General features: G+C 48.0%; 1 protein-coding gene across 6 annotated transcripts in view; it reads right to left on the bottom strand.

The window, feature by feature from the left end:
* Window positions 1-730: 730 nt before the first annotated feature.
* The window catches only part of PAQR7 (progestin and adipoQ receptor family member 7), a 146,136-nt gene continuing 122,490 nt past the window's right edge, over window positions 731-24,376 (bottom strand). For 3 of the 6 annotated variants that reach the window (XM_066270047.1, XM_066270046.1, XM_066270049.1), the window contains exon 2: window positions 731-2,797. In XM_066270047.1, the coding sequence (XP_066126144.1) occupies window positions 1,730-2,776 (1,047 nt within the window). In that variant the 5' untranslated portion in view covers window positions 2,777-2,797 and the 3' untranslated portion in view covers window positions 731-1,729. Of the gene's footprint in view, window positions 2,798-7,903; window positions 8,033-8,222; window positions 8,245-12,957; window positions 13,222-24,376 lie in introns of those variants that run through there. The other 3 variants (XM_066270045.1, XM_066270048.1, XM_066270044.1) reach the window with 3 other exon arrangements.

The raw sequence follows: 24,376 nt of genomic DNA, 5'->3' as shown, positions 1-24,376 counted from the left end.
CCATTCTCTAACCAATCTTCATAGAAGTTTTATATATATGTATATATTTCTTAGGCATTTGGGGGTTTTTCTCATCTATACTTCTTAATTCTCTTCACTGTACATTTATGCTATGTACCCTGGAAAAAGCAACATTATAAAAGTTAACATATAGCAATATTATAACCTTAACATAGAATCTTCTTTGATTGAAGGATCAAAAAATGAAATCTTGCCTGACCTGTGGTGGCACAGTGGATCAAGTGTCAACCTGGAATGCTGAGGGTGCTGGTTCAAAAGCCTGGGTTTACCCGGTCAAGGCATATATGGGAGTTGATGCTTCCTGCTCCTCCCCCTCCTTCTCTCTCTCTCTCTTTCTCTGTCTCTCTTCTCTAAAATGAATAAAAATAATTTTTTTAAAAAGTAATACACGAGAATGTTAAAAAAAATGAAATGTTTGTCAAATTATAAAATGGGATTATGTATATTTTTAAAACATTTTTATAACTTCTAAATTATATTTAGTAAGAAAACTGCCTCCCACTTCCCTGCCAAAAGAAAGTTCACACATATATTGTATAAGGCCTCAATGTCACCTCAGGCAAAGCTAAAACAGTAACTGCCCCCCCCTTCCTGTGCCCACCCCCAGGGGCCCCAGCTCCTCATCCCTCCCCCCAAAAAAACAAAAAGCACACCATGAGCAGGCCGATGGGTCTCCATGAAGCAAGAGACAAAAAAATAAAGAGGCAGCTGTTATCACAGTAACTTTATTGCATCCAGGACATATTACAGTTCAGACCACCCCTAACTCCAGCTCCACTGAACTCCTTCCATATCTGTTGGCCTTTGTACAGGTCTTCCCCTCTGCCTGGAATGCCTTTCCTCTGCTCCATCTGCAAACTCTATTCACCCTTCCCAACAAGAGACCCTGAGGGCACCAGGCCATACTGATTATTACCTCCTCAGTGCTTCCCCTATCGTTCATTCCAATATAAAGTCTTTGATCCTGCATTGATTCACAGGCCCCAGTTGGTGGCCTGCCTCCGAGCAGAAGCCCTGGATGGATAACCGAATTGTGAACAAGGGAACCAAGAGAATGGCTGGAAGAGGACGCATAGAACATGGAGGCCAAAGTAGGAGCGTTAGGCTCACTGTCTGACAGTGACTGAGAGGTACAGGGCACCGGATGGGATCCATTTGCACCTGGCACAATCTTTACCTTTGGGGAGTCTGAAGCTCCAGAACTCCAGGCTGAGGTTCAAAGAATGGTAATATTCTGCACCGATTTTGGCCCTGCCCCTTCCCAATCTACCAATGAAATCTGGGTAGGTGAGAGTTGCTGAGGCTTCTTCTGCCTCTCAGCTTAAATCTTACTCTGGCCTAAATTCTACCTGCATTCCCTCTCAGAGAATCTGGGAGCCCCAAACCAGAGTCCTGGCCCCAGCTGACCCTCCCATCCTCAACCCTAATGAGAGGCAACAGGAGGAGGCAAACCAGGGTGGCCCACATTTTTACCTCTTTCCCTCTCCCAAGTCCAGGAGCTAGGGCAGGTCCAGGAGTGGACCCCAGCAGCTCCAGGCCAATTCCTAAATTCTAAGACTAACCAATGCCACCCTTGGCAGCTGAGGCATGCACAGAGTCGCAGCAGTCCAGACACAAACAACTTTACCACGCCTTGTTCCTATATGGCCTCAAGCCCAGACCTCTGGGCTCCCTCTCTACCTTCCTCCCTACCAGCCGCCACCTCCCGTCACTGGGTCTTCTGATTGAGTTTGCGCCGTACCAGCTGGCTCAGGAGGAACGCAGTGAGGACACTGCTGCCCACAGTGAGCAGGAAGAGTGCGGAGAAGTTGTGGGGCCAGCGGGTATGCAATGGCTCATAGATGGGCCGCCGGGCCTCATAGTCCAGTGCCACAGCCTCCAGTTGAGCCAGCGTGCACAGCACCAAGAAGAAATGGAAGACCTGGTGGCCCTGCCCAAAGACATGGCAGCAGCCAGGGAACCAGCGCTCAGGCATGAGGGTCGAGAAGAAAGCAGCAGCCAACAGGAAGAAGATCACCTGGCACTTGTGGTAGAGGAGAGCGAGGTCATCTGTGGCAGGATTGGGGGACACCAGGATACGGTGTGCCACAGGGCTGATGTCCAGGGCGTAGGCCAGCACCGAGGGCACCTCCTGGCACGTGCGACCCAGCAGGCCGGGCTTCTGGATGTACTTGTTGTAGCAGGAGCCAGTGCAGGAAAGCCAGGCAAGAAAGGCGGCCATAGGTAAGAAAATGGTCTGTACCTGGGCATGCCAGGCAGGCTCAATGGCATAGTAGAAGTGTGCCAGGGCACTGCCAAATTGGTACACAGCCACACCCACGTAGTCCAGGAAGAAGAAGCTGTAATGCCAAAACTCGGACTTGGCCTGCAGGAGGTGAGCCAAGGCACTGAGGAAGAGGTAGGTGAAGGAGGCGAGGACAATGATGAAGAGGGGCAGGGCATGGGGGTCTCCCCAGAAGTCCACGGTCCCCACAAAAATGGCCAGCCTCAGCAGCAGCACCAGGGCTGCCAGCAGGTGGGTCCAGACATTCACCGCCTCATTGTGCTGCTGGAACAGTGTGCGGAAGTAGAAGCGCCAGGTCTGATGCAGCGGCCGGTAGCCCACGTAGATGTACGGCTTCCAGAAGAGGGGTGGCACCTGGGCTCGGTTTACCGTGAAGACAGGCTCTGGCTGCACGTGGGGCTGAAGCTCCTGGTGGACCTGCCGCAAAGTGGGCAGAAGGTGGCTAAGTTTCTGGGCCACCATCATGGCCATGGCTGTGGGCTGGACAGGAAACTGGGAGAGGGACCAGAGCAAAGTCAGGGGCTGGTATCCTCAACCCCTCACTCCCATACCAGTTCTTACTCCCTCTTCCCCGCTCCTTATTCCTACACTGTTTCAGAAGAAAGGAGTCATCCTAAGGGAGAGCTCAGCTCTGACTCATGATTGTCCTGCTTTCTGATGTATCCCAGATGCCCAAAACAGTGCTTGGCACATAATATATAGTTGCTCAATAAATGTCCAAGGAATGCATTAATTAATGAGGCTCACTATCTCAGCCATTTTCGTTCCCATCCAGGCTCCACACAGCAGCCCCTGTTGTTTTCTCCAGTGTTTATGCTGCCATCAATGTTCAGCTGATGACAATAAAAGACCAGCTGCCTCTCTTGAGCTCCTTCAGTCTCCCACTGACCCTCCATTCCCCTACATGATCTAGTCCCTGCTACCTTTTCCAGCCTTCTTGCTCAACCACAATGCATTCAAACCCAGCCACAGCCTCACCAACCCTCTGGGCCAGTTTCACATATCTACAGCTTTGCATAAGCTGTTCCCTCCACCTGAGACATCTTCCTCATATTGCCCATCTGGCAAACTCATATTCATCCTTCAAAATGCATTTTTGTCTGTGATACTTTTCCTGGACCCCTGCACCTCAGATGATGACCTCTCTACTTGAGTTCCTACCATCAGACACTTATCTTTTGACCATTATAACACTTCTTATGGGCATTAAAATTGTTAATGTGAGCCTGACCAGGCGGTGGCGCAGTGGATAGAGCGTCGGACTGGGATGCCGAGGACCCAGGTTCGAGACCCCACGGTTGACAGCGCTTGAGCACGGGCTCATCTGGCTTGAGCAAAAAGCTCACCAGCTTGGACACAGGGTCGCTGGCTCGAGCGAAGGGTTACTCAGTCTGATGAAGGCCCGCGGTCAAGGCACATATGAGAAAGCAATCAATGAACAACGAAGGTGTCGCAATGAAAGACTGATGATTGATGCTTCTCATCTCTCTCCGTTCCTGTCTGTCTGTCCCTATCTATCCCTCTCTCTGACTCTCTCTCTCTGTCCCTGTAAAGAAAAATAAATAAATAAATATAAAAAAAAAATTGTTAATGTGAGCTCATGAAGGTAGGCAGTTTGCCTCATTATTTTTACCTCTGGTGCTTAGCAGGTAGTTGACACTCAGTGTTTGTTGAGTCAAAGAACAACAGCATCCTGATAACAATTTCATACCCTTCAAGGCTCAACTAAAAAAGTCTTTTTTTCTTCTAAAAGCCCCCGGTAATAATTTATCCTTATAAAAACAACCCTTTCCCTCAGCCACACACCCCCACTCAAGAGTTCCCTCCTCCAGCCCTTCCACTCCAGCCAAGGTTGCCAATCCCAAAAACATCAAATCCAACCCCTCACCCCAGGCATTCAAGACCCCATGATCTGATCCCATCCTCATTTCCCACCTACCCCAAATGTCACACCCTATACCAACTTCCTTTCCCTCCACAAGATGCCACCTCCTGGGGACCTCCTTACTGCCACCTGTCCATTTTCCCCTGTGGGAAGCCTATAATGGGTTATACAATTCAGCATGTCAAACTCATTCATTCATTCACTTGGCAAACACTGAGCTCCTCTTCCATCTCAGGTCCTGTGCTGAATCCGGGGGAGGGCAGAGTGGAAAAGGATTTGAGCCCCACCCTTAGGAACGTCATGATATAGTAGAGCTTACAGAAAGGAAATAATATGCCAGACACTGTTTTAAGCATTTTAATGGACTCATTTACACTTCATAGAACACTATGAAGTTAATACTACCTTTATTCCCATTTTTCAGATATGGAAACTGAGGCACAGAGAAATTAAGGGCCCTAGCTAGAAAGCAGCAGAGGTACAATCTAACCCAGTGGTAGTCAACCTGGTCCCTACTGCCCAATAGTGGGCGTTCCAGCTTTCATGGTGGGCGGTAGCGGAGCAACCAAAGTATAAATAAAAAGATAGATTTAACTATAGTAAGTTGTTTATAAAGATTTATTCTAAATTAAAAAAAATTTAAAAAAAAGATTTATTCTGCTAAACTTAGCGAAAACCCGACATAAAGTACTTGGTAATTATTATTATGTGCTTTAACTTGCTGTAACTCTGCTTTATACATTTTATAAAGTAAAGTTACTTCCCTACTTTATAAATCACCATTACTGTGGAACCGGTGGGCGGTTAGAAAATTTTACTACTAATAGAGATACAAAAGTGGGCGGTAGGTATAAAAAGGTTGACTCCCCCTGAAACTGTTTCCAATGTTAACTGCTACCCTAAACTGCCCTTTGCAAGATAAGGTAACAAGTGCTATTAATCATTTTATAATTATATGATGTATACAATTTTTTATAGCATTTGCCTGGTACCAGTTGCTTTATTCAGGCTTATCTATTCATCATGTCATTCATTAAATCAAATATCTATTGAAAAACTAGCACAAGCCAGACAACTCCTCTCCATCAAATAAATGTTGGGCAAGTTCCCTCCAACAAGCTTACTGAACTCAGCATCTAAGTTTTCTGTCCATCATTCATCAGATTTTATTACAACTACCTTTGTATCAGGTTTTATTACAACTACTCTTGCACTACAAGAGGCAAGGAGACCTGGGCAGGAAAAAGCATTCATGTTCTCTATCACCAGCAGCACCATGATCACCCCCCAAAGCCACTCAATAATTCACACACAGTCCAAGTAAATGCAGGGGCTTGCTATGCAAAAACAGCATCAAGACAAGTGCCCAGCCTGACCAGGAGGTGGCACAGTAGATAGAGCATCAGGCTGGGACACTGAGGACCCAGGTTCGAAACCCCCGAGGTCGCCAGCTTGAGCGTAGGCTCATCCAGCTTAAGCACAGGCTCACCAGCTTGAGCCTGGGATCATAGACATGACCCCATGGTCACTGGCTTGAGCCCAAGGTCGCTGGCTTGAGCATGGGGTCATTCGCTCTGCTGTAGCTCCCCCCCTCCCGTTAAGGCACATATGAGAAAGCAATCAATGAACAACTAAGGTGCCACAACAAAGAATTGATGCTTCTCATCTCTTTCCCTTCCTGTCTATCTGTCCCAATATGTCCCTCTCTCTGACTCTTTCTGTCTCTGTCAAAAAAAAAAAAAAAAAGACAAGTGCCCAGCCCACACTCCTCCTGACCCAACCTATTTACATCTATAAGCTCCTCCCACATGACAGGTCTGGAGTCCACTCTGGTCTGTAGCCTTTCATAGTCCAGTGGGGAGGCAGAGAAAGAAGTCATTATCTACTGCATGAGGGGTGCTACAACAGGGGAGTCCAGGACTCTCCCACTTCCTATTCCCCAAACATCCTGGCACAGAGTGGGTTTAGGAAGCCGACCTTGCTGATGGACTAATTAATGGGACTACATCCATCTCAAGCACAAGTACCCCCCCCTGCCTGTCTAACTGTTTGGGAAGTCAACATTGAATCCTCTCCTCCCCAAGAAACTTGGCTTCAACCCCAACAATCTGGCCTCAAACCTTGTCTAAAACTTTGTCTTTCCATCTCAGAGCCTCAGAAAGCCAAAAAAGGCCTCTGAAAGCATCTCATGTAACTGCTTTGCCTTACTTACATTGAGAAAACAACAGCCCAGAGACAAGAAGACCTTCTCCAGAGTTGCCCAACCCAGCAAGGTTTCCATCCCACCACAAGGGCAAAGATCAGGAAAAGATGACATGCTATGGTGGCCTAGTTCCTGGGTCTTGGCCATCCATTATATCAGTCAAATGCTCCAAATCCCACTCTTAGAACTTCCTAACACTCTGAGAAGTCCTGCAGCAAAGAAGTCTGCTTTGCTTTGTTATTAAACCTATATTTGCCAAGGTTAAAATGACCAAGGATTCCTTTGCCAACAATTATTATATTATAAAGCCAGCTGAAATGTAATAAGTGTTTACTGTTTGCTTACTTTTTACAACTTTGTTGCAATTATTTCTCACAACTAGCCTGTGAGGTAGATATTATTATGCCCATTTTGTTTTTTAGGATGGTGAAATTCAGAGAGGTTATCTTCTTACCCAAGGTCACACAGGGCCACAGAGGGGAAGGTGGAACCAGGATTTGGACCCAGCTCGTTGACTGCAGAGCGCATACTCTTAGCCACTCTGCTCCTGTCACACCTATTTGCATCCCACAGAGCTACTTTGGAAAATACTAGTCTAAGTCCCTTCTTATAAATTATTCTCTTAGGCTTTTAGCAACTGACTCACATCCAGGGACCTCAGTCTCCCCCCAGTTAGCAGCTACCCACTGGCTCTCACCAGTGAAGTCCTGGCTCACAGCCACCCTCTTTTTTTTTTTTTTTTTTTCATTTTTCATTTTTCATTTTTCTGAAGCTGGAAACGGGGAGAGACAGTCAGACAGACTCCCGCATGCGCCCGACCGGGATCCACCCGGCACGCCCACCAGGGGCAACGCTCTGCCCACCAGGGGGCGATGCTCTGCCCATCCTGGGCGTCGCCATGTTGCGACCAGAGCCACTCTAGCGCCTGAGGCAGAGGCCACAGAGCCATCCCCAGCGCCCGGGACATCTTTGCTCCAATGGAGCCTTGGCTGCGGGAGGGGAAGAGAGAGACAGAGAGGAAAGCGCGGCGGAGGGGTGGAGAAGCAAATGGGCGCTTCTCCTGTGTGCCCTGGCCGGGAATCGAACCCGGGTCCTCCGCACGCTAGGCCGACGCTCTACCACTGAGCCAACCGACCAGGGCCAGCCACCCTCTTCTTTACAGCCTTCACCCTCCTCCGGGCACAGTGGGCCCTATACACAGAGCCCAGAGGCCACATACAGAGATGACAGATGTCCTACCACCCTTTTCCTTTAGATCTCAGCCAGAAGTCCCAGTACCTCTGAATAAGTCTGTTTTCAGAATTAGTACCCATATCCTGACTCCATGGAAAGGGGCCCTGAATTTGGGGAACAGAGCAGGGGCAAGGGTCCAATATGAGTGGAAAGGCTGAGATTGGGTATCCAGAGGACACCCTCAGGGCAATCTCTGAGTAGTCTGCCCACCGTGCTGCCAGGACCCACCTCTTCCAGGCTTCCTACTATAGCTCCATGGTCCCCCTGCACCACTTACCTAGGGGCTTCTCTAGAGCCTGGGCAGTTGACCTCTACTTTGGGAATGGGCAAATTCGCCAGATGCCAAACACTGGGTGGCACTTCCATAGGTGAAAATCACTAGGGGTGGTGTTTCCAGGGACTGAAGGTGTCTTGTGTGATGTCACCAGAGGGTGGGGTTAAAAACAACCTCTACTCCTCCCCCCTCTCCCATTGGCCACATCCAGGCTAAACTCTGCCCTCCTAGTCAGATCTCAGCTGCAGAAGGAAACTTGCCATTAACTTCTGCATGAAACACCTGGGGAAACCAAAGGCTGGCTGGAAAATCTAGGACCTACCTACGACCACACAGCAAGGCAGACTAAGCTGGGCTGAGCCCAGGTGTCCAGGGCCTGGCTGATGGATATCAGGCAAACTTGATTGGCTTTTGTCACCTATTCAGTGGAAATCAGAATAAAAGGAAGTTAAAACTAAAAGAGAAAGTAGATTATAAAGGCTTATGAAGGAGATGGACTTCAGATTCCGACAAACCAAGTTTGACTCCTGGTTCCATAACATACTAGTGATTTACCTTCTCTGATCCTTAGCTCCCCCATGGCAATTATAATATTATCTACCTCATAGATTGCAGGAAAGATGAAAGGAAAGAACAAAGTTTTAGCATAGTTTAGGGACTCAATAAATGATTGCTATTGTTATTAGTTATTGCCTGACCTGTGGTGGCACGGTGGGTAAAGTGTCGACCTGGAACACTGCGGTTGCTGGTTTGAAGCCCCGAGCTTGCCTGGTGCAAGGCACATATGGGAAGCAACTACAAGTTGATGCTTCTCACTCCTCCTGCCCCCTTCTCTCTCCCTCTCTCTCTCAAATGAATAAAATCTTTTTAAAAATTAAATTAAATTAATTATTAATAGTAGTAGTAATTAATTATCCATAATAGTACTAGTAGTACTTAAGATATCTCTAACTTGAAGGACTTGCTTGGGGTTCTCTAAAAAACTCAGTCCTCTTTTAGGTCTTAATAGCTGGTTCCAATGGATTTGGGGTCCGTAAAAAGTTAACTATGTCTCTAAATATTTATCTTTCTTTGAGGCTGTATTTACATGCCGGGAAATTTGGCCTAAGTTTGGACTTCTGGGGATACTGACCTTATTAAATAAATCATTCTCAGCAAAAACACATTCAGAGTTAACCCTCTGGATTCACAGAACCCTGAAGATGTACACTGCTCAAGAGAGGTGGCTGGGAAGTGAAACCCCCAGCCCTGAACAAGCGGCAGGGGCACGGGGAGAGGGTAAAGGAGGTAAAGCCCAGCCCTGAACAAGCGGCAGGGGCACGGGGAGAGGGTAAAGGAGGTAAAGCCCAGCCCTGAACAAGCGGCAGGGGCACGGGGAGAGGGTAAAGGAGGTAAAGCCCAGCCCTGAACAAGCGGCAGGGGCACGGGGAGAGGGTAAAGGAGGTAAAGCCCAGCCCTGAACAAGCAGCAGGGGCACGGGGAGAGGGTAAAGGAGGTAAACCGTGTTTGCAGGTCATTCAAAAGGCATGCGGCCTGGCCGGGCATGTCTGCAAGTTTGGGAGGCTTTCAGGCTGGCAGAGCCTCAGAACTGAAATCTCCAGGGCCCAAGGGGTTGTTCCTGCCAGGGCAGGCAGCTCCTTCCCCACTCCCCTCCTCCTCTTCCCAGCCTTCCCACTCCACATCCTCCTTTTCCCTAAACTGATGATCAACCTTCTCACCTGGCTCCTTAACCAAGGCTTGCCACCCCCTTAAGTTCCTCCTCCTCTCTCCAGGGAACACACACTGTCAAGAATCCCCTCAGACCTCTGGGGGCAAAACAGAGGAGCAGGTTATGAGGATGGGGTAGTAAATGGGCTTTGGGGTGGGAGAGCACTGAGTTACAGGCATCCCACAGACTTGACTCAGGGCCTGCTGTATGCCAGGCACAAGGAGTGCTACAGGGGCTGGGGCACGTGGTGAAACAAACAGACTCCCTGCCCTGACAGACAAACCAAACCAAATGCCCAGAGGCCTAGAAAAATCCAGCTCAAAGAGAGGAGCCACCCAGGTAGTGACTGAGGACTGCTGCACCAAGGGAGGGTGTCTACCACTCACCTCTGGCAGACTATTTCAAAAGAAGCCAGTCCCCCATATTTATGTAAGGATGAGATTTCAAGTCTGGATCTTACCAGCTGTGTGATTTTGCTAAAGTTTCTTAACCTCTCTGAGCCTGTTCCCTCATCTATAGTCAGAGGATAAGAGTAACTTTCTCAAGGTCTCTTGTGAAGCAAAACAGTCACGGATGCTAGGTGTTGGCTGTGGCACAGGCTAGGATTCCAGTCTTGGCTCAGCCACTCAATCCCTGTATGACCTCAGGCAAGTCTGTTCCCCTCTTGTCTCTGATTCTCCAAATGTCAAGCAGAGTGAATTCAGCAGTAAATTCAAAAGGCCCTTCAGGCCCTGAGACATTCCAACACTTGTTTTAGGCCAGGGGTCCCCAAACTTTTTACACAGGGGGCCAGTTCACTGTCCCTCAGAGCGTTGGAGGGCCGCCACATACAGTGCTCCTCTCACTGACCACCAATGAAAGAAGTGCCCCTTCCGGAAGTGCAGTGAGGTCGGATAAATGGCTTCAGGGGGCCGCATGCAGCCGCAGGCCATAGTTTGGGGCCGCCTGTTTTAGGCCTACTGTGTGCCAGGCCTGGAGTTTCCACTGTGAACAAAGCAGTTAAAATACCACCCCCATAGAATTATAGAACTAATAACCCAGCTAATTAACAGTTAAGGATAACACCTAAGGATAACAATACCCTGACCTTTTGGAGCTTAACAGGCTAACTAAATAGCACCTATTTTAAGTATTATTTGGTTATAATTCCACTTCTTCTTTTGCCTCCTCCCAGTATGCAAAATACAGCTGACCCTTGAACAATACGGGGTTGAACTGCACAGGTCCATTTATACATGAATTTTTTCAATAAATATGTACAATACTGTAAATGTATTTTCCTTATGATTTCCTTAATAACATTTTCATTTCTCTAGCTTACGTTATTGTGAGAACACAGTATATAATACATAAAACATACAAAATATGCCTGACCTGTGGTGGCGCAGTGGATAAAGCATCAACCTGGAAATGCTGAGGTCGCCGGTTCAAAACCCTGGGCTTGCCTGGTCAAGGCACATATGGGAGTTGATGCTTCCAGCTCCTCCCCCCTTCTCTCTCTCTGTTTCTCTCTCTCCCTCTCTCTCTCCTCTCCAAAAATGAATAAATAAAATTTAAAAAAAAAGAAAAAAAAAAGAAACCCAAAACAAATAAACAAAAAACTCAATAAATAAAATTCTTTAAAAAAAAAAAAAAAACATACAAAATATGTATTAATCAACTGTTTTTGCTATTGGTAAAGCTTCCAGTTAACAGTAGGCTATTAGTAGTTCAATTTGGGGGGAATCAAAAATTTATAAGAAGAATTTTGACTGGGGGGGGCAGCATCCCCTCCTACTTCAAGGGTCAAGTGTATTCATTGTTGCTTTTCTAGGTTCTGCTTGTTCAGCATACTCCCTTAAAGACAACTTTATCTTGCCATGGAAAGCCAAGTTTAATCTCATTAAATAAAAATGACAGTAAAGCCAGATGTGTGTTAACACTGGGGTTGTCAGAGGTAAACCCTCCTGAGGAACCCTGACAAGGATGACACATATAGCAGAGCCTAAAATGCTAATAAGATTAGGCACTAACATTAATAATTTACAGCTGCTTGCTGTTTACAAAGAACTAACATTAATATTCTACAGTCGCTTGCCGGTTACAACCCTTTCTACCTGCATCTAGGCTGGTGTCACAACTTCAGAGGCAGGATGGCCCATCTAACTCTGAAACCAGTTGTCTTGCCTTTCATCCCCTTTGGTCTACTCCCCGGCATCCAGTGGGAGGCCGCACATTATACAAGCAAAGTTTTCATCTCTGGCCTGCAGCAACTGGGTCACCTCCCTAATACAAACCAGTTCCCCAACTCAGCCCAATGTGTTTAAAGAAAATGTCCTTCTATATCTTCCAAAACTAAACAGAAACCATTTTTGTCTTTTTGTAACTGCACTTGGGCTTCCATCTGTACTAAAAATGTTTTCAGAATAAAATAAATAACTTTTAAAGGAATTCTTCCATGAAGCTCAGACTCATAAGTGCTCTGAGGACAAGGAAGAATTTGGAGGAGGAAAGCAGGCCCAGAGAGGTTGGGTGAGCTGGTTACAGTCACCCAGCATGGGAGACAGAAGAGGAACCTGAGTTTCACCACTAACAGCCAGAAGCCCTGTGGGCAGGGGAACTAAGGCTAGGGAGTGGCAGCCTCTCACCAAAGGGCCCAGAGGGCCCGGAGGTGGCATAAGCCCCTTGACCGAAGGTTGGGTTCCTCTCAGATAGCACTAGGCCATCAACCCAGTGCAACCAGGCTCTGAGAATCCATCAAACTCTCAAACTCCCCAGCCGTGACCTGACCTGACTGCTCATTCCAGCCAGGCCTGCAGGGGCTAGCCCAGGAATCCTCTGGGTCCTCAAAGCCTGCAGGTTTGAGGCAAAGTTGTGCTGGTGTGGTGTTCCACCTTCCCCTTCCCTCACTAGGTGGGGGAACCCTTAAGCTCTCCTGACCCCAACGGAGCCTTCCTCATCACAAGGGACCCAGGATCCTTCAAAGCAACAGCCCCTTTCAGACCCCAGCAGTGCTGTTCCCACTGTTCTGGGTTTCCCGACAGGGACCTCCTCACATTATCCAGTTCCTGATACCTATTCACACCCTTTTTTGCCCCCAGTCTTCTTTCTCCGGTGGAAGCAGCGAGCTCTTCCCCCTGTCTTCCCGCCTCTGCCCACTCATCCCTGAGATGCTCCGGTCCAGCCCTGCTCCTCCTCCCTACTCCCTCCACAGTGGAGCCCCCCCCCCCATCTGATTTCCCCTGGGGTCCCTAGATGCCCCAGCGACGCGGTCCTGCCTCCCCTCACTCTCTCCCCACGTGACCCTCCCCGCAACCACACCTTCTCACTCCACACCGCCGGCCCCTCCAACTCCCCCCAAGCCGGGTACCTGCGCTGGGCAGAGCGAACGCAGCTGGAAGAGGCGGCTGTGCACTTGTGGGCCGCGAGCGCGCAGATAAAGGGGCGGCCGGTGGCGGCCCCACCCCGAGCTGGGGGAGGGCCGGGCGGCGGCGGGCTGCGAGCGGGGCAGCTAGGGGGACTCCGCGCCCGACCTCCTCCCGCTGAGAACTGGGCGACTGCCAGCTGTCTCCCCACCGTATCCACATGTTGCACGCGGAGGTGGGCAGAGTCACCCACACCGACGGCGGAGTCTTGGAGTCTTGGGAATTTCTGTGGTCACAGTGCAGGAAAGGAAACGGAGCCTAGAGAACAGAAGTGTTCGCCCAAATCCAGGACTCAGGCCGGTGACACTGAGAAGGCTCCAACTGAGCGGTCCCCACTTCCGGTGGACTTGAACCACCAGCTCTTGAGTCTGAACCTTGTTGACTTTACCTGTAAGGAGCAAGTTGGGAGCAAGTTGTAGCAGGAGCAGGACAAGTTTCCCAGCTACTAGTCGGGAAGCCACGTAAACCCACATATGCACCTTTTATTTTTTTAATATTTTTTATTTTTTTTAGATTTTGTTTATTGATTTTTTTCCCTTTTTTATTTTTTTTTAAGAGAGGGAAAGGAAAGAGGGACAGAAAGAAGGGACGGGGAGGAGTGGGGAGAAACTCTTAGCAGCAGTTGTTTCTCATATGTGCCCTGGGGTTTTGAACTGGGGACCTCAGCATCCCAGGTCTCCAGATCAGCACTTTATCCAGGGCCACCACAGGTCGGGCTTTAATATTTTTAAAATTTTAATGATTTCAAAAAGAAAGAGAAAGAGAGAGGGAAGGGGAGAAGTAAGGGGGGTAAATGGGGGGAGGAGAAACATTGATTTGTTGTTCCACTAAAGTATGCATTCACTGGTTGATTCTTGTATGTCCCCTAACCCGGGATCCTGCAACCTTGCTGTATCTGAACCATGTGCTAACCAGCTACCTATCTACCCTAAGGTACTTCTGCTTGAGATAATGCCTGGCCTTCCCCATCCTCATCTCTGCCTGGGGAACTCCACCCACCCCCCTCTGCACCCCTGTCTTATTTGAGTTCCCTCCTAAAGCGCTCTCCTTGGGCAGCATCCCCTGACTGCCCATCCCCAGGCACGGTGTTTGGACCTGTATTAAAACACCCACTTCTACTCACTAGTGTAAGTGTAAATGTCTCGCAAGAATGGGAGTACCTAAAGGGCGAGGGATCCTTTGCACATAGTAGGCCATCAGTAAATATTGTACTAACAATGGCAAGGATTGTCCACTCCCCGGTTGTGCAAAGACCTGGGCCAGGCGGAGTGGTCCCACCCCATCTTGGGAGCACACAGCCTGCTGGATGGAGAGCTAAGAGAAGATAGTTCAGGAGGAGCAATGCCCTGCCCTCAGGGAGTATTGAACCTATTGGGAAAGGCAGTTGTGGGGCCTGATGACAGGAAGGAACCAAGTCCTTGACCTAGCCCTAACTTACTTACCATGTGACCTTGGGCAAGTCTTGTTCTCTTCAAGCCTCGGTTTTATTACATGTAAAATGGAGATAATACCAACCTTCCAGGGTTGTTAGGAGGATTAAATAAAATGATGGATATGAAGATTCTTTGTCAGCTGCAATGTACTAGAAGAACATATATGTCTCTATAACAAAATGTATATAATCATAATATGATAGGATGAAACAGGTCTCTACTACAATAGGTTCAGGAAAAAACATAGAAATTAGTTAAATCTCTTGCCTGATTTGTGGTGGTACAGTGGAAAAAAGGTCGACCTGGGATGCTGAGGTCACCAGTTCAAAACCCAGGGCTTGCCTGGTCAAGGCACATAAGAGAAAGCAATTAGGAGTTGATGCTTCCTGCTCCTTGCCCCCATTCTCTCTCTCCTCTCTTTAAAAATCAATAAATAAAATATATTCTTTTAAAAAAGAGAGAAATTAGTTAAATCTCCATTGGTAGGAAAAGTAGCAAAGAAAATATAATCAATCTGGTCAGGTGGTGGTGCAGTGGATGGAGCATCGGCCTGGGACACTGAAGACCCAGTTTCAAAACCCTGAGGTCACTGGCTTGCATGCGGTCTCATCCAGCTTGATTGCTAGAGTCATCAGCTTGAGATTGGGATCATAGACATGACCCCATGGTTGCTGGCTTGAAGCCCAGGGTCACTGGCTTGAACCCAGGGTCACTGGCTTGAGCAAGGGGTCACTGGCTCAGCTGGAGCCCCCCAGTCAAGGCACATATGAGAAAGCAATCAATGAATAACTAAGGTGCCATAACTGTGAGTTGATGTTTCTCTTCCTATCTGTCCCTGTCTCTCTCCTCACTCTCTCGATAGCTAAAAAAAATAAAAATAAAAATAAATCTAAATTTAGAAAAGGTAGAGTATAAGATATGAAAACAAGTAGGGACATTATGAAGATTATGTTCTATAGATGGAATGTATTCTATTATAGTGAATAAAAATTTTAAACTTGGAAGGGACTTGGCTCCAGCTTCCATTTTTGGAACACCTCCTCTGTATTGGGCTTACTTTTAAAGCTAGTTTATTGACCTGACCAGGCGGTGGCGCAGTGGATAGAGCGTCAGACTGGGATGCGGAGGACCCAGGTTCAAGATCCCGAGATCACCAGCTTGAGCGCGGGCTCATCTGGTTTGAGTAAAGCACACCAGCTTGGACCCAAGGTCGCTGGCTCGAGCAAGGGGTTACTCGGTCTGCTGAAGGCCCGCAGTCAAGGCACATATGAGAAAGCAATCAATGAACAACTAAGGTGTCGCAACGAAAAACTAATGATTGATGCTTCTCATCTCTCTCCGTTCCTGTCTGTCTGTCCCTATCTATCCCTCTCTCTGACTCTCTCTCTGTCTCTGTAAAAACAAAAACAAACAAACAAATAAAGCTAGTTTATTAAGCTCTTCCTATGTGCACAGGTATTCCCTAAGCCAGGGGTCCCCAAACTACGGCCCGCGGGCCACATGCGGCCCCCTGAGGCCATTTATCCGGCCCCCACCGCACTTCCGGAAGGGGCACCTCTTTCATTGGTGGTCAGTGAGAGGAGCATAGTTCCCATTGAAATACTGGTCAGTTGGTTGATTTATATTTACTTGTTCTTTATTTTAAATATTGTATTTGTTCCCGTTTTGTTTTGTTTTTTACTTTAAAATAAGATCTGTGCAGTGTGCATAGGGATTTGTTCATAGTTTTTTTTTATAGTCTGGCCCTCCAACGGTCTGAGGGACAGTGAACTGGCCCCCTGTGTAAAAAGTTTGGGGACCCCTGCCCTAAGCAGTTGCCATGATTACCTCCTTTGATTCAGACAATCCTATTAACCCACTTTACAAATTGGGAAACAGGCTCAGAAAGGGGCCATTGGGACTGTTATATTATCTCATTTTGCCTTATGCATTCTTGTGAAGGGAGTATGATGAACCCTATTTTATGGATAGAAAAACTGAGGCCCAGAGGGGAGAAATGATGTGTTCAAGCTCTAGGAAATGGACCTGGAGTTGTGCTTGGGGAGAAGAGTCACTTAACCATGAATCTTGGCTGTGGGTATTTGAGAGCTGAATGTCAAAATCATAAAAGTAAGAACAGTGATCAGTTGTGGAGCACCTGCCATGTGCTAGGCCTGATGTAAAGCCCCTAACATGCACTGTAGGTCCATGAGGTGGTTCTGTCGTTATCAGTTTGTGGATAAGGAAATAGGCTTGGGAGGACACCTCTTGCCCAAGGTCACTCACTGGCTAGGGGTAAGCCTAGATCCAAGCCCAATTCCTATCTGCTACACAGTACTGGTATCAAGGAATGAAGCTGAGAGGCCAGGACACTTTCTTCCCTGTCCTGTTCTGCTCCAACTCCTTTGGCACAGCCAAGGGCACCTCCCTTTCCTATCCTCCCTTCCCCAGCTCGGGCCACCTGGGTGAGGTGCAGTGACTCCACTATGCTAGGAGCCCAGAGCCCCACGATCCTTCCAATCCTGGAAGGGGAATCTATTTGGTAACCTGTGTATCCTCCCACTGTCCTCCCAGGGGACAGATTCAGCCCTAGAGGAACAGGGTCTCCTGGGAGACTGGATTCTTGGGCAGGTTTAAGTCAAGTACTTAAAATGAGTCAAAGGCTTCACAAGTCAGACCACCAAGAAGGGCTTTGACGGACTTAAAGTAAGAGAAAGGTTGAATGTGGATACCTGAACTATCCTAAACACATTCCTGTCTTTCCCCAAAACAAGGGCGTAATTCATTGAAGGCAGCAAAGTATATACTGCTTGGGTTCACACCTTAGCTCTACCACTTACCAGCTATGTTACCCTGGGCAAGTTATGTAACCTTTCTGGATATCTATCTCCTCATTTCAAAACACATTAATAATCCCTGCCATACAGAGTTTGCACGAGGAGTAAGTGACATTACTCTTTACATGATACATGTAAAGAGCTCACAGTGCCTGGCATGTAGTAACTGTTCAATAAATGCCAACTATTTCGCCCTGGCCAGATAGCTCAGTTGGTTGAAGCATCATCTTAAAGAACAGAGATTGCTGGTTCAATCCCCAGTCAGGGCACATACAGGAACAGATAGATGTTCCTGTCTCTCTCTCCCTCTCTCCCTTCTTCTCTCTCTCTAAAATTAATACAATAAACATTAAAAAAAATAGTGATCTTGAGTCATTAAGAAAATGTTAAAAAATAAAATAAAATAAATGTCAACTATTTTAATTCCTGACTACCTCCCTATCAAACTCTTAGCAGATTTTTTTGCAGAAATCAATAAGCTGATCCTAAAATTTATATGAAAATGCAAAGACTCCAAAATAGGCAAAACAAGCCCTGGCCGGTTGGCTCAGCGGTAGAGCGTCAGCCCAGCGTGCGGAGGACCCCAGTTCGATTCCCGGCCAGGGCACACAGGAGAGGCGCCCATTTGCTTCTCCACCCCTCCGCCGCGCTTTCCTCTCTGTCTCTCTCTTCCCCTCCCGCAGCTAAGGCTCCATTGGAGCAAGGATGGCCCGGGCGCTGGGGATGGCTCCTTGGCCTCTGCCCCAGGCGCTAGAGTGGCTCTGGTCGCAACATGGCGACGCCCAGGATGGGCAGAGCATCGCCCCCTGGTGGGCAGAGTGTCGCCCCTGGTGGGCATGCCAGGTGGATCACGGTCGGGCGCATGCGGGAGTCTGTCTGACTGTCTCTCCCTGTTTCCAGCTTCAGAAAAATGAAAAAGAAAATAAATAAGTAAATAAAATAAAATAAAAAAACAAAATAGGCAAAACAATTCTGAAAATGGGGAACAAAGCAGAAGACTTTCACTTCCTGATTTCAAAAGATAATATCGAACTACATAACCAAAACACTGTGGTACTGGCATCAGAATAGACATATAAATCAATGAAACAGAATTGAGAGTATAGAAATCAACCTTTACATTATGAAAAAGTAACTAAAAAAGATAGACTTATATTTATATTTCCAAATATCACATATCTGTTGAAAGACTTCTATCTAGGATATAACTCAATAAAAATATAAATAATTAAGTAAAAAGTTGACAGAGGATTTGAATAGACTTTTCACCAAAGAGGATATACAAATGGTTAATAAGCACATAAGAAGAAACTCAGCATCATTAATCATTATAGGAATACAAATCAAACCACAACAAGTTTCAGCTTTACACCCACTAAAATGGTTATAATTAAAAAGAAAAGAAATAAGTGTCAGGAAGTGAGGAAATTAGAACCCTTATTCATTGCTGATGGGAAAGTAAAATTGGTGCAGCTACTTTGGAAAACGATTTAGAAGTTTTTCATAGAGTTAAACACAATTATCACATGACCCAGCAATTTCATTCATAGGAATCTACCCAAGAGAATAGAAAACATACATCCGCCTGACCTGTGGTGGCACAGTGGATAAAGCATCCACCTGGAAATGCTGAGGTTGCCGGTTCAAATCCCTGGGCTTGCCTGGTCAAGGCACATATGGGAGTTGATGCTTCCTGCTCCTCCCCCCCTTCTCCCCCCCTTTCTAAAATGAATTAAAAAATTAAAAAAAAGAAAAAGAAAAAGAAAACATACATCCAATGCAAAGACTTATACACAGCCTGACCAGGTAGGTGGTGGCGCAGTGGATAGAGCGTCGGACTGGGATGTGGAAGGACCCAGGTTTGAGACCCCGAGGTCGCCAGCTTGAGCGCGGGCTCATCTGGCTTGAGCAAAGAGCTCACCAGCTTAGACCCAAGGTCGCTGGCTCCAGCAGGGGGTTACTCGGTCTGCTGAAGGCCCGCGGTCAAGGCACATGTGAGAAAGCAATCAATGAACAACTAAGAAGTCGCAACACGCAACGAGAAACTGATGATTGATGCTCCTCATCTCTCTCCGTTCCTGTCTGTCTGTCCCTGTCTATCTCTGCCTCTGTAAAAAAAAAAAAAGACTTATACACAAATGTTCATAGAAGCATGATTCATAATAGCCCCTCAAAGTGAAAACAACTAAAACATCCATCAATGATAAATAGATTTATAAAATATGGCATATCCATGTAACAGACTATTGTTTGGACATAAACAGGAACAAAGTCCTGATACGTGTCATGAACATCAGAAACATTATGCTCAGTGAAAGAGGCCAGATAGCAAAAAACAAACAAGCAAACAAAAAAACACATACCACATGATTTCATTTATGTGAGATGTCCAGAAAAGGCAAATCTGTAAGACAGAAAGTAGATTAGTGATTGCCAGGGATAGGGGTGAAAATAGGCATCAGCGATCTCTGGGATGTTGGAATGTTCCAAAATTAGATTGTGATGATAATTATACAACTCTGTAAACTTATTAAAAGTTCTTGAGCCCTGGCCGGTTGGCTCAGTGGTAGAGCGTCAGCCCGGCGTGCAGGAGTCCCAGGTTCGATTCCCGGCCAGGGCACACAGGAGAAGCGCCCATCTGCTTCTCCACCCCTCCCCCTCTCCTTCCTCTCTGTCTCTCTCTTCCCCTCCCGCAGCCAAGGCTCCACTGGAGCAAAGATGTCCCAGGCGCTGGGGATGGCTCCTTGGCCTCTGCCCCAGGCACTAGAGTGGCTCTAGTCTCGGCAGAGCGACACCCCGGAGGGGCAGAGCATCGCCCCCAGGTGGGCAGAGCTTCGCCCCTGGTGGGCGTGCCAGGTGGATCCCGGTCGGGCGCATGCGGGAGTCTGTCTGACTGTCTCTCCCCATTTCCAGCTTCAGAAAATTACAAAAAAAAAAAAAAAAAAAAAAAAAAGATGGTGGAGTGCTGAAGGAAAAGCCAGTTTGTGCAGAGAGAAGGAGATGGGGAACAGAGGTTAATAAGGCTGGTGAGCTAGAAACCTTTAATTCTAGGAAACTTGAATTAGTCAGTAGCTTTGTGAGCACTGAATGAGTGGGTTTTAGAGCCCAGTGTGTGTTTTTACTTGCCCGCTGGGTGCAAGCTAGGATTAAAGCTAATGGCCCACCAGTTTGTGGCTCTGTTGTTCATTACCGACTGTCCAAATCCAATGAGAACCTGCATGGGCCGGGCTGCTGTGAGTACGTAATTATATTTTCATTAAAATAATATTGTATATTAAATTTTTTCATTCACTTACATTTATTTATAAACAAATTATGTAATAAAATTTTGTTTACTTAAATGAATCTTTTTTGTATTTAACATTTTTTAATTTTAATATTTTGTCCAGCCCATGAAAAAAGTTTTCTTTCTAATCTGGCCCGGGGGCAAAAACTGTTGGCCACACCTGCTCTAACCAATCGAGCATCCAGCCAGGGCTTGGTGAAGAGATAGGATTGCTCAGCAAAGGTCTGTCCGGAGACGCAGGCTCACTCATCCAGAAAGTAGATCTGAAAAATAAAAGCCAGCAGGTGATGGTGATCTGCAGCCTGGGGACCAACAAACAGGAGGTGGAAGTGCCATTAATCAAGGCAAAAACAGTGGTTTCCAAATTTGGCTGCAAATGGAATCAGCCAGGGATCATTTAAATAATACTGATGCTTGGACCCCACCCCCAGACACTCTGATCCAATTGGTATGGAGAACCACCTGGGCTTTGGGAATTTTAAATATGTAGCAGAGTCAGTGCAGGTACAGGGTGTGGGGAGGAGGGGCAGGCAGCTCTGGCCGTCTGACGGGAGGCAGTGGCAATGACACAGCCTCAGAGAGCCTGAGGTTGCAGGGTTGGGAGCTCAGAGCTCCCTGGGACGCGGGCTGGTTCAAAGTAGCACTTGGGAAAGATAAGTTGGAGTGTGGGAGGGTAGGAGGGAGGGAAAGGAAGAGAAGCATAAACACAACACCCAGGCAGTGCAGTGAGTTTGAGTCCATTGTCTGTCCCAAACTTTGTGTGTGACCTGGGACAACTTGCTTCCCCTCTCTAGGCCTCCGTTTCTCCATTTGGAAAAGGAGGGATGGAACTTGGTGATGAAAGATCCTTGGCTCCGGACCTCGAGGACCCCCCCCCCCTGCAGGCTGGAGAAGGCCAGCTGGAGTCCCTCATCTTCAGATCTGTAAACAGACGCCACCCTCCAGTCTGGGCAGGGGGCGGGCACAGAGGTGCAGGAGTCCCAGCCCCTCCCCGGACACCCGGACACTCTGTCAGCCTGCCAGACACAGTTCATGGAAATTTCCTCTCAAGTCTCTCCAGCCCAGCGGGGGAACATGGCTATTTTTCCATCATCAAGTGGAAATTTCCACTTTCCCCTGACAGCTGGTGGGGGACATAGTGCCACGAAGCTGGGGACAGAGAGCATGGCAGTGGGGGGGGGGGGGGAGAGACAGGCCACACAGGGCGCATCCAGGGGCCAGACAGCCTCCTTACGAAATAATTATGGAGCACCTTGCCTACTGTGTGCTGGGCCCTATTCCAGGTGCCAGGGACACAGGATAGGACAGACAGTCTCTGCCTCAGGAAACCTTTCTCCTAATAGGGGGAAGAAAATAGATATGAACACTGTGAATAAAATGAGGCGAGCTGAGGAAAGAGGGCATGGTGTTGGAGGCAGGAAGATGCCTATTTAGAGAGGGTGGACAGGGAAGGCCTTGCTTTGGATAAGGTGACGTGTGTGTGCTTAGAGAGGACAGCAAATATAAAAGCCCTGAAGGGAAAGGTCTTGGCTGGCATTCTGAGGATGTCAGGGGGAGGAGTGGAAGTGATAACATCAGAGCTTCCTTCAGGGGCCTTCCTGTGGTAAGGACTCTGGCTTTGGGGCTTAATGCTACAGAGTCCACCAATGTTTTTGAGCAGTGAGGTGGCAGGATCTGACTTACACTAATTGATTAATTTACTTTACAACCCAGGGCTGCTATTTCTGTCAATATCAGGGACAGGCTTTTTCTCAAATGCTTGTATCAGTTGCACGAGGCCAGGCAAATTATACTTGTGAACGAACTCATGCAACAAACACTCTGCAGTTACATCATTTGGAGGCATTTGCAGGGGACAGGAAATGGGCCCAACTCCTCCTCCTGCTTCTTGCTGACCCACATCTGCTGGACAGAGATTGTTTCATTTGCCATGATGTTGTCCTGGGTTTTGTTGGCACCCGGATCGTGTTGTGAGGGCACACACAGGTCCTTTAGGATATCAAGCACACACTTCAGGACAGAGTTGAAAGTTGTTTCATAAAATGCTACCAAACTTCAAGCCCAGGAAAGAGGACTGGAGGAGTTGCTTTAGACATTTGGACCTCTTGTTGCCAAGGGCAACCATCTAACCATCAGAAGCTCAAAGCCCTTCTCCAGGCAGCAGGAGGAGAAGAACACAGCAGGGGTACCTCCTGCTCCAGATCCAGAGTGACAGAGCGCAGCTTCCCCTCCAAGTCACAAACTGACAACCTCACAGCAGGATGGTGAGGCTGTAACGTCTTTTTGTTGAGGTCTTCCGTGAGGTCCTCTCTCAAGTCATGGTCAGCCAAGTGCAGACGCTGCTGTGGGGCAGGACGTAACTCTGTCATTACTGGACCCTGAGCATGGCACCACTCTGGAGCCCACAGAGGTCCTGGAGGCACACAGGGAGGTCACCCTGGGCAGCAGCACACATGGGAGGTATTGAAGGTCTCACGCCTGGTCTGGGTCATCCTCTCTCTGTCGGCCTCGGAGTCCAGCGGAGCTTTGGTAAAGGGAACAGGTTGTTCCTCCAGCACCCTGAAGCTGCGGTGGAGGGTATGATGCCAGATCTTTCTCCATGTCAGCCACATTCAGTGCAGCGCTTAGGGTCAGGACGCTACTCTTGCTCTGAGATCATCCCCCACCTATCTTTCCTGTCCCACGTTTACACTGACACTCTGGGGTCACTGTTCCCACTAAAGCCAGCTTTGCATGTGCCAGAGCCAATGTGGATGATGAGCGCAGCAACTTCTTCCATTTGGATGTAGCTGAGGCAGCAAAGGCATTGGGCAGAGGGAAGAGCCAGAGGGGCCAGCACAGCCGTGGAGGCTGGTATGGAGGCTCCCCTAAAGGTCTCAGTGAGTAGTGGTGGTAGCCCAGGCAGGGAGGAGAAGGTGAGAGAACCAGTTGGCTAGTGTTCAGACATCTGCCTGGCTTGTCCTTCCACTGTCAGGTCTTTTAACCTCCCTCCTTGCAGGACATGTGCCTGGAACCCCACTGTTACCATTCTTTTCATGCATATATTCCATCAACAAGTAGGGAGTGCCCAGACCTATCCTGCTCATCAGTCATTGGTGGCTCCCCAGTGCCTACCAAATCAAATCCAAGTTAACTTGTTCTGGCTGAAAGGTCTTGTGTGACCTCCCAGCTGTATGCCTCCCTACTCCCTCCTTCCGCACCGTAGTCTAGTCACCCCCACATGTTGTCACCTCACCTCTCTCAGCCTTCTGTGTGCTATTCCTTTTGTCTGAAACACCCAGCACTGCTTTGTTACCTGCTCGACTCCTGCTTCTTCTCTGGGCTCAGCTCAGGTGTTGACTCCTCCTTCAGGAAGCCCTCCATGACTGGTCCCCACCTCCCTGGTCTGACTTGGTTGTCCTTTTCTGTGTCTCTGTTGGCCCCTCTGATACACTACCAATACCCATCACACTGTGATGCCTATTCATTGCCTGTCCCTCTCTTGGGCTGGGTGTGTTGTTCTGTGACTTGTCCTGTATTCCTAGCACTTAATGCAGAAAAATCTCCTTGAAAAGTGGGATGAATGAATGAAGGATGTCAGGCCCTTGTTAGGTGCCTAGAATTGACAAAATGAACAAGGAACATGGTCCCTGTCCAAAGCAAGGAGAAATCAAAAAGTGGTCTGTCAAAGAACAACTAAAAGGAGTGCAGGAAACAAGGGCCAAGAAGTTGCGGGGAGGGGGCGGGGGGAGCCTGACCAGGCGGTGGCGCAGTGGGTAGAGTGTCGGACTGGGATGCGGAAGGACCCAGGTTCGAAATCCCGAGGTCACTGGCTTGAGCGTGGGTTTGG

This window comes from Saccopteryx bilineata, chromosome 3 (genome assembly GCF_036850765.1).
Source record: "Saccopteryx bilineata isolate mSacBil1 chromosome 3, mSacBil1_pri_phased_curated, whole genome shotgun sequence".
NCBI lineage: Eukaryota > Metazoa > Chordata > Mammalia > Chiroptera > Emballonuridae > Saccopteryx > Saccopteryx bilineata.
Note: the sequence above shows the minus strand (reverse complement) of the source record. Positions and strands in the feature narration are given on the sequence as shown.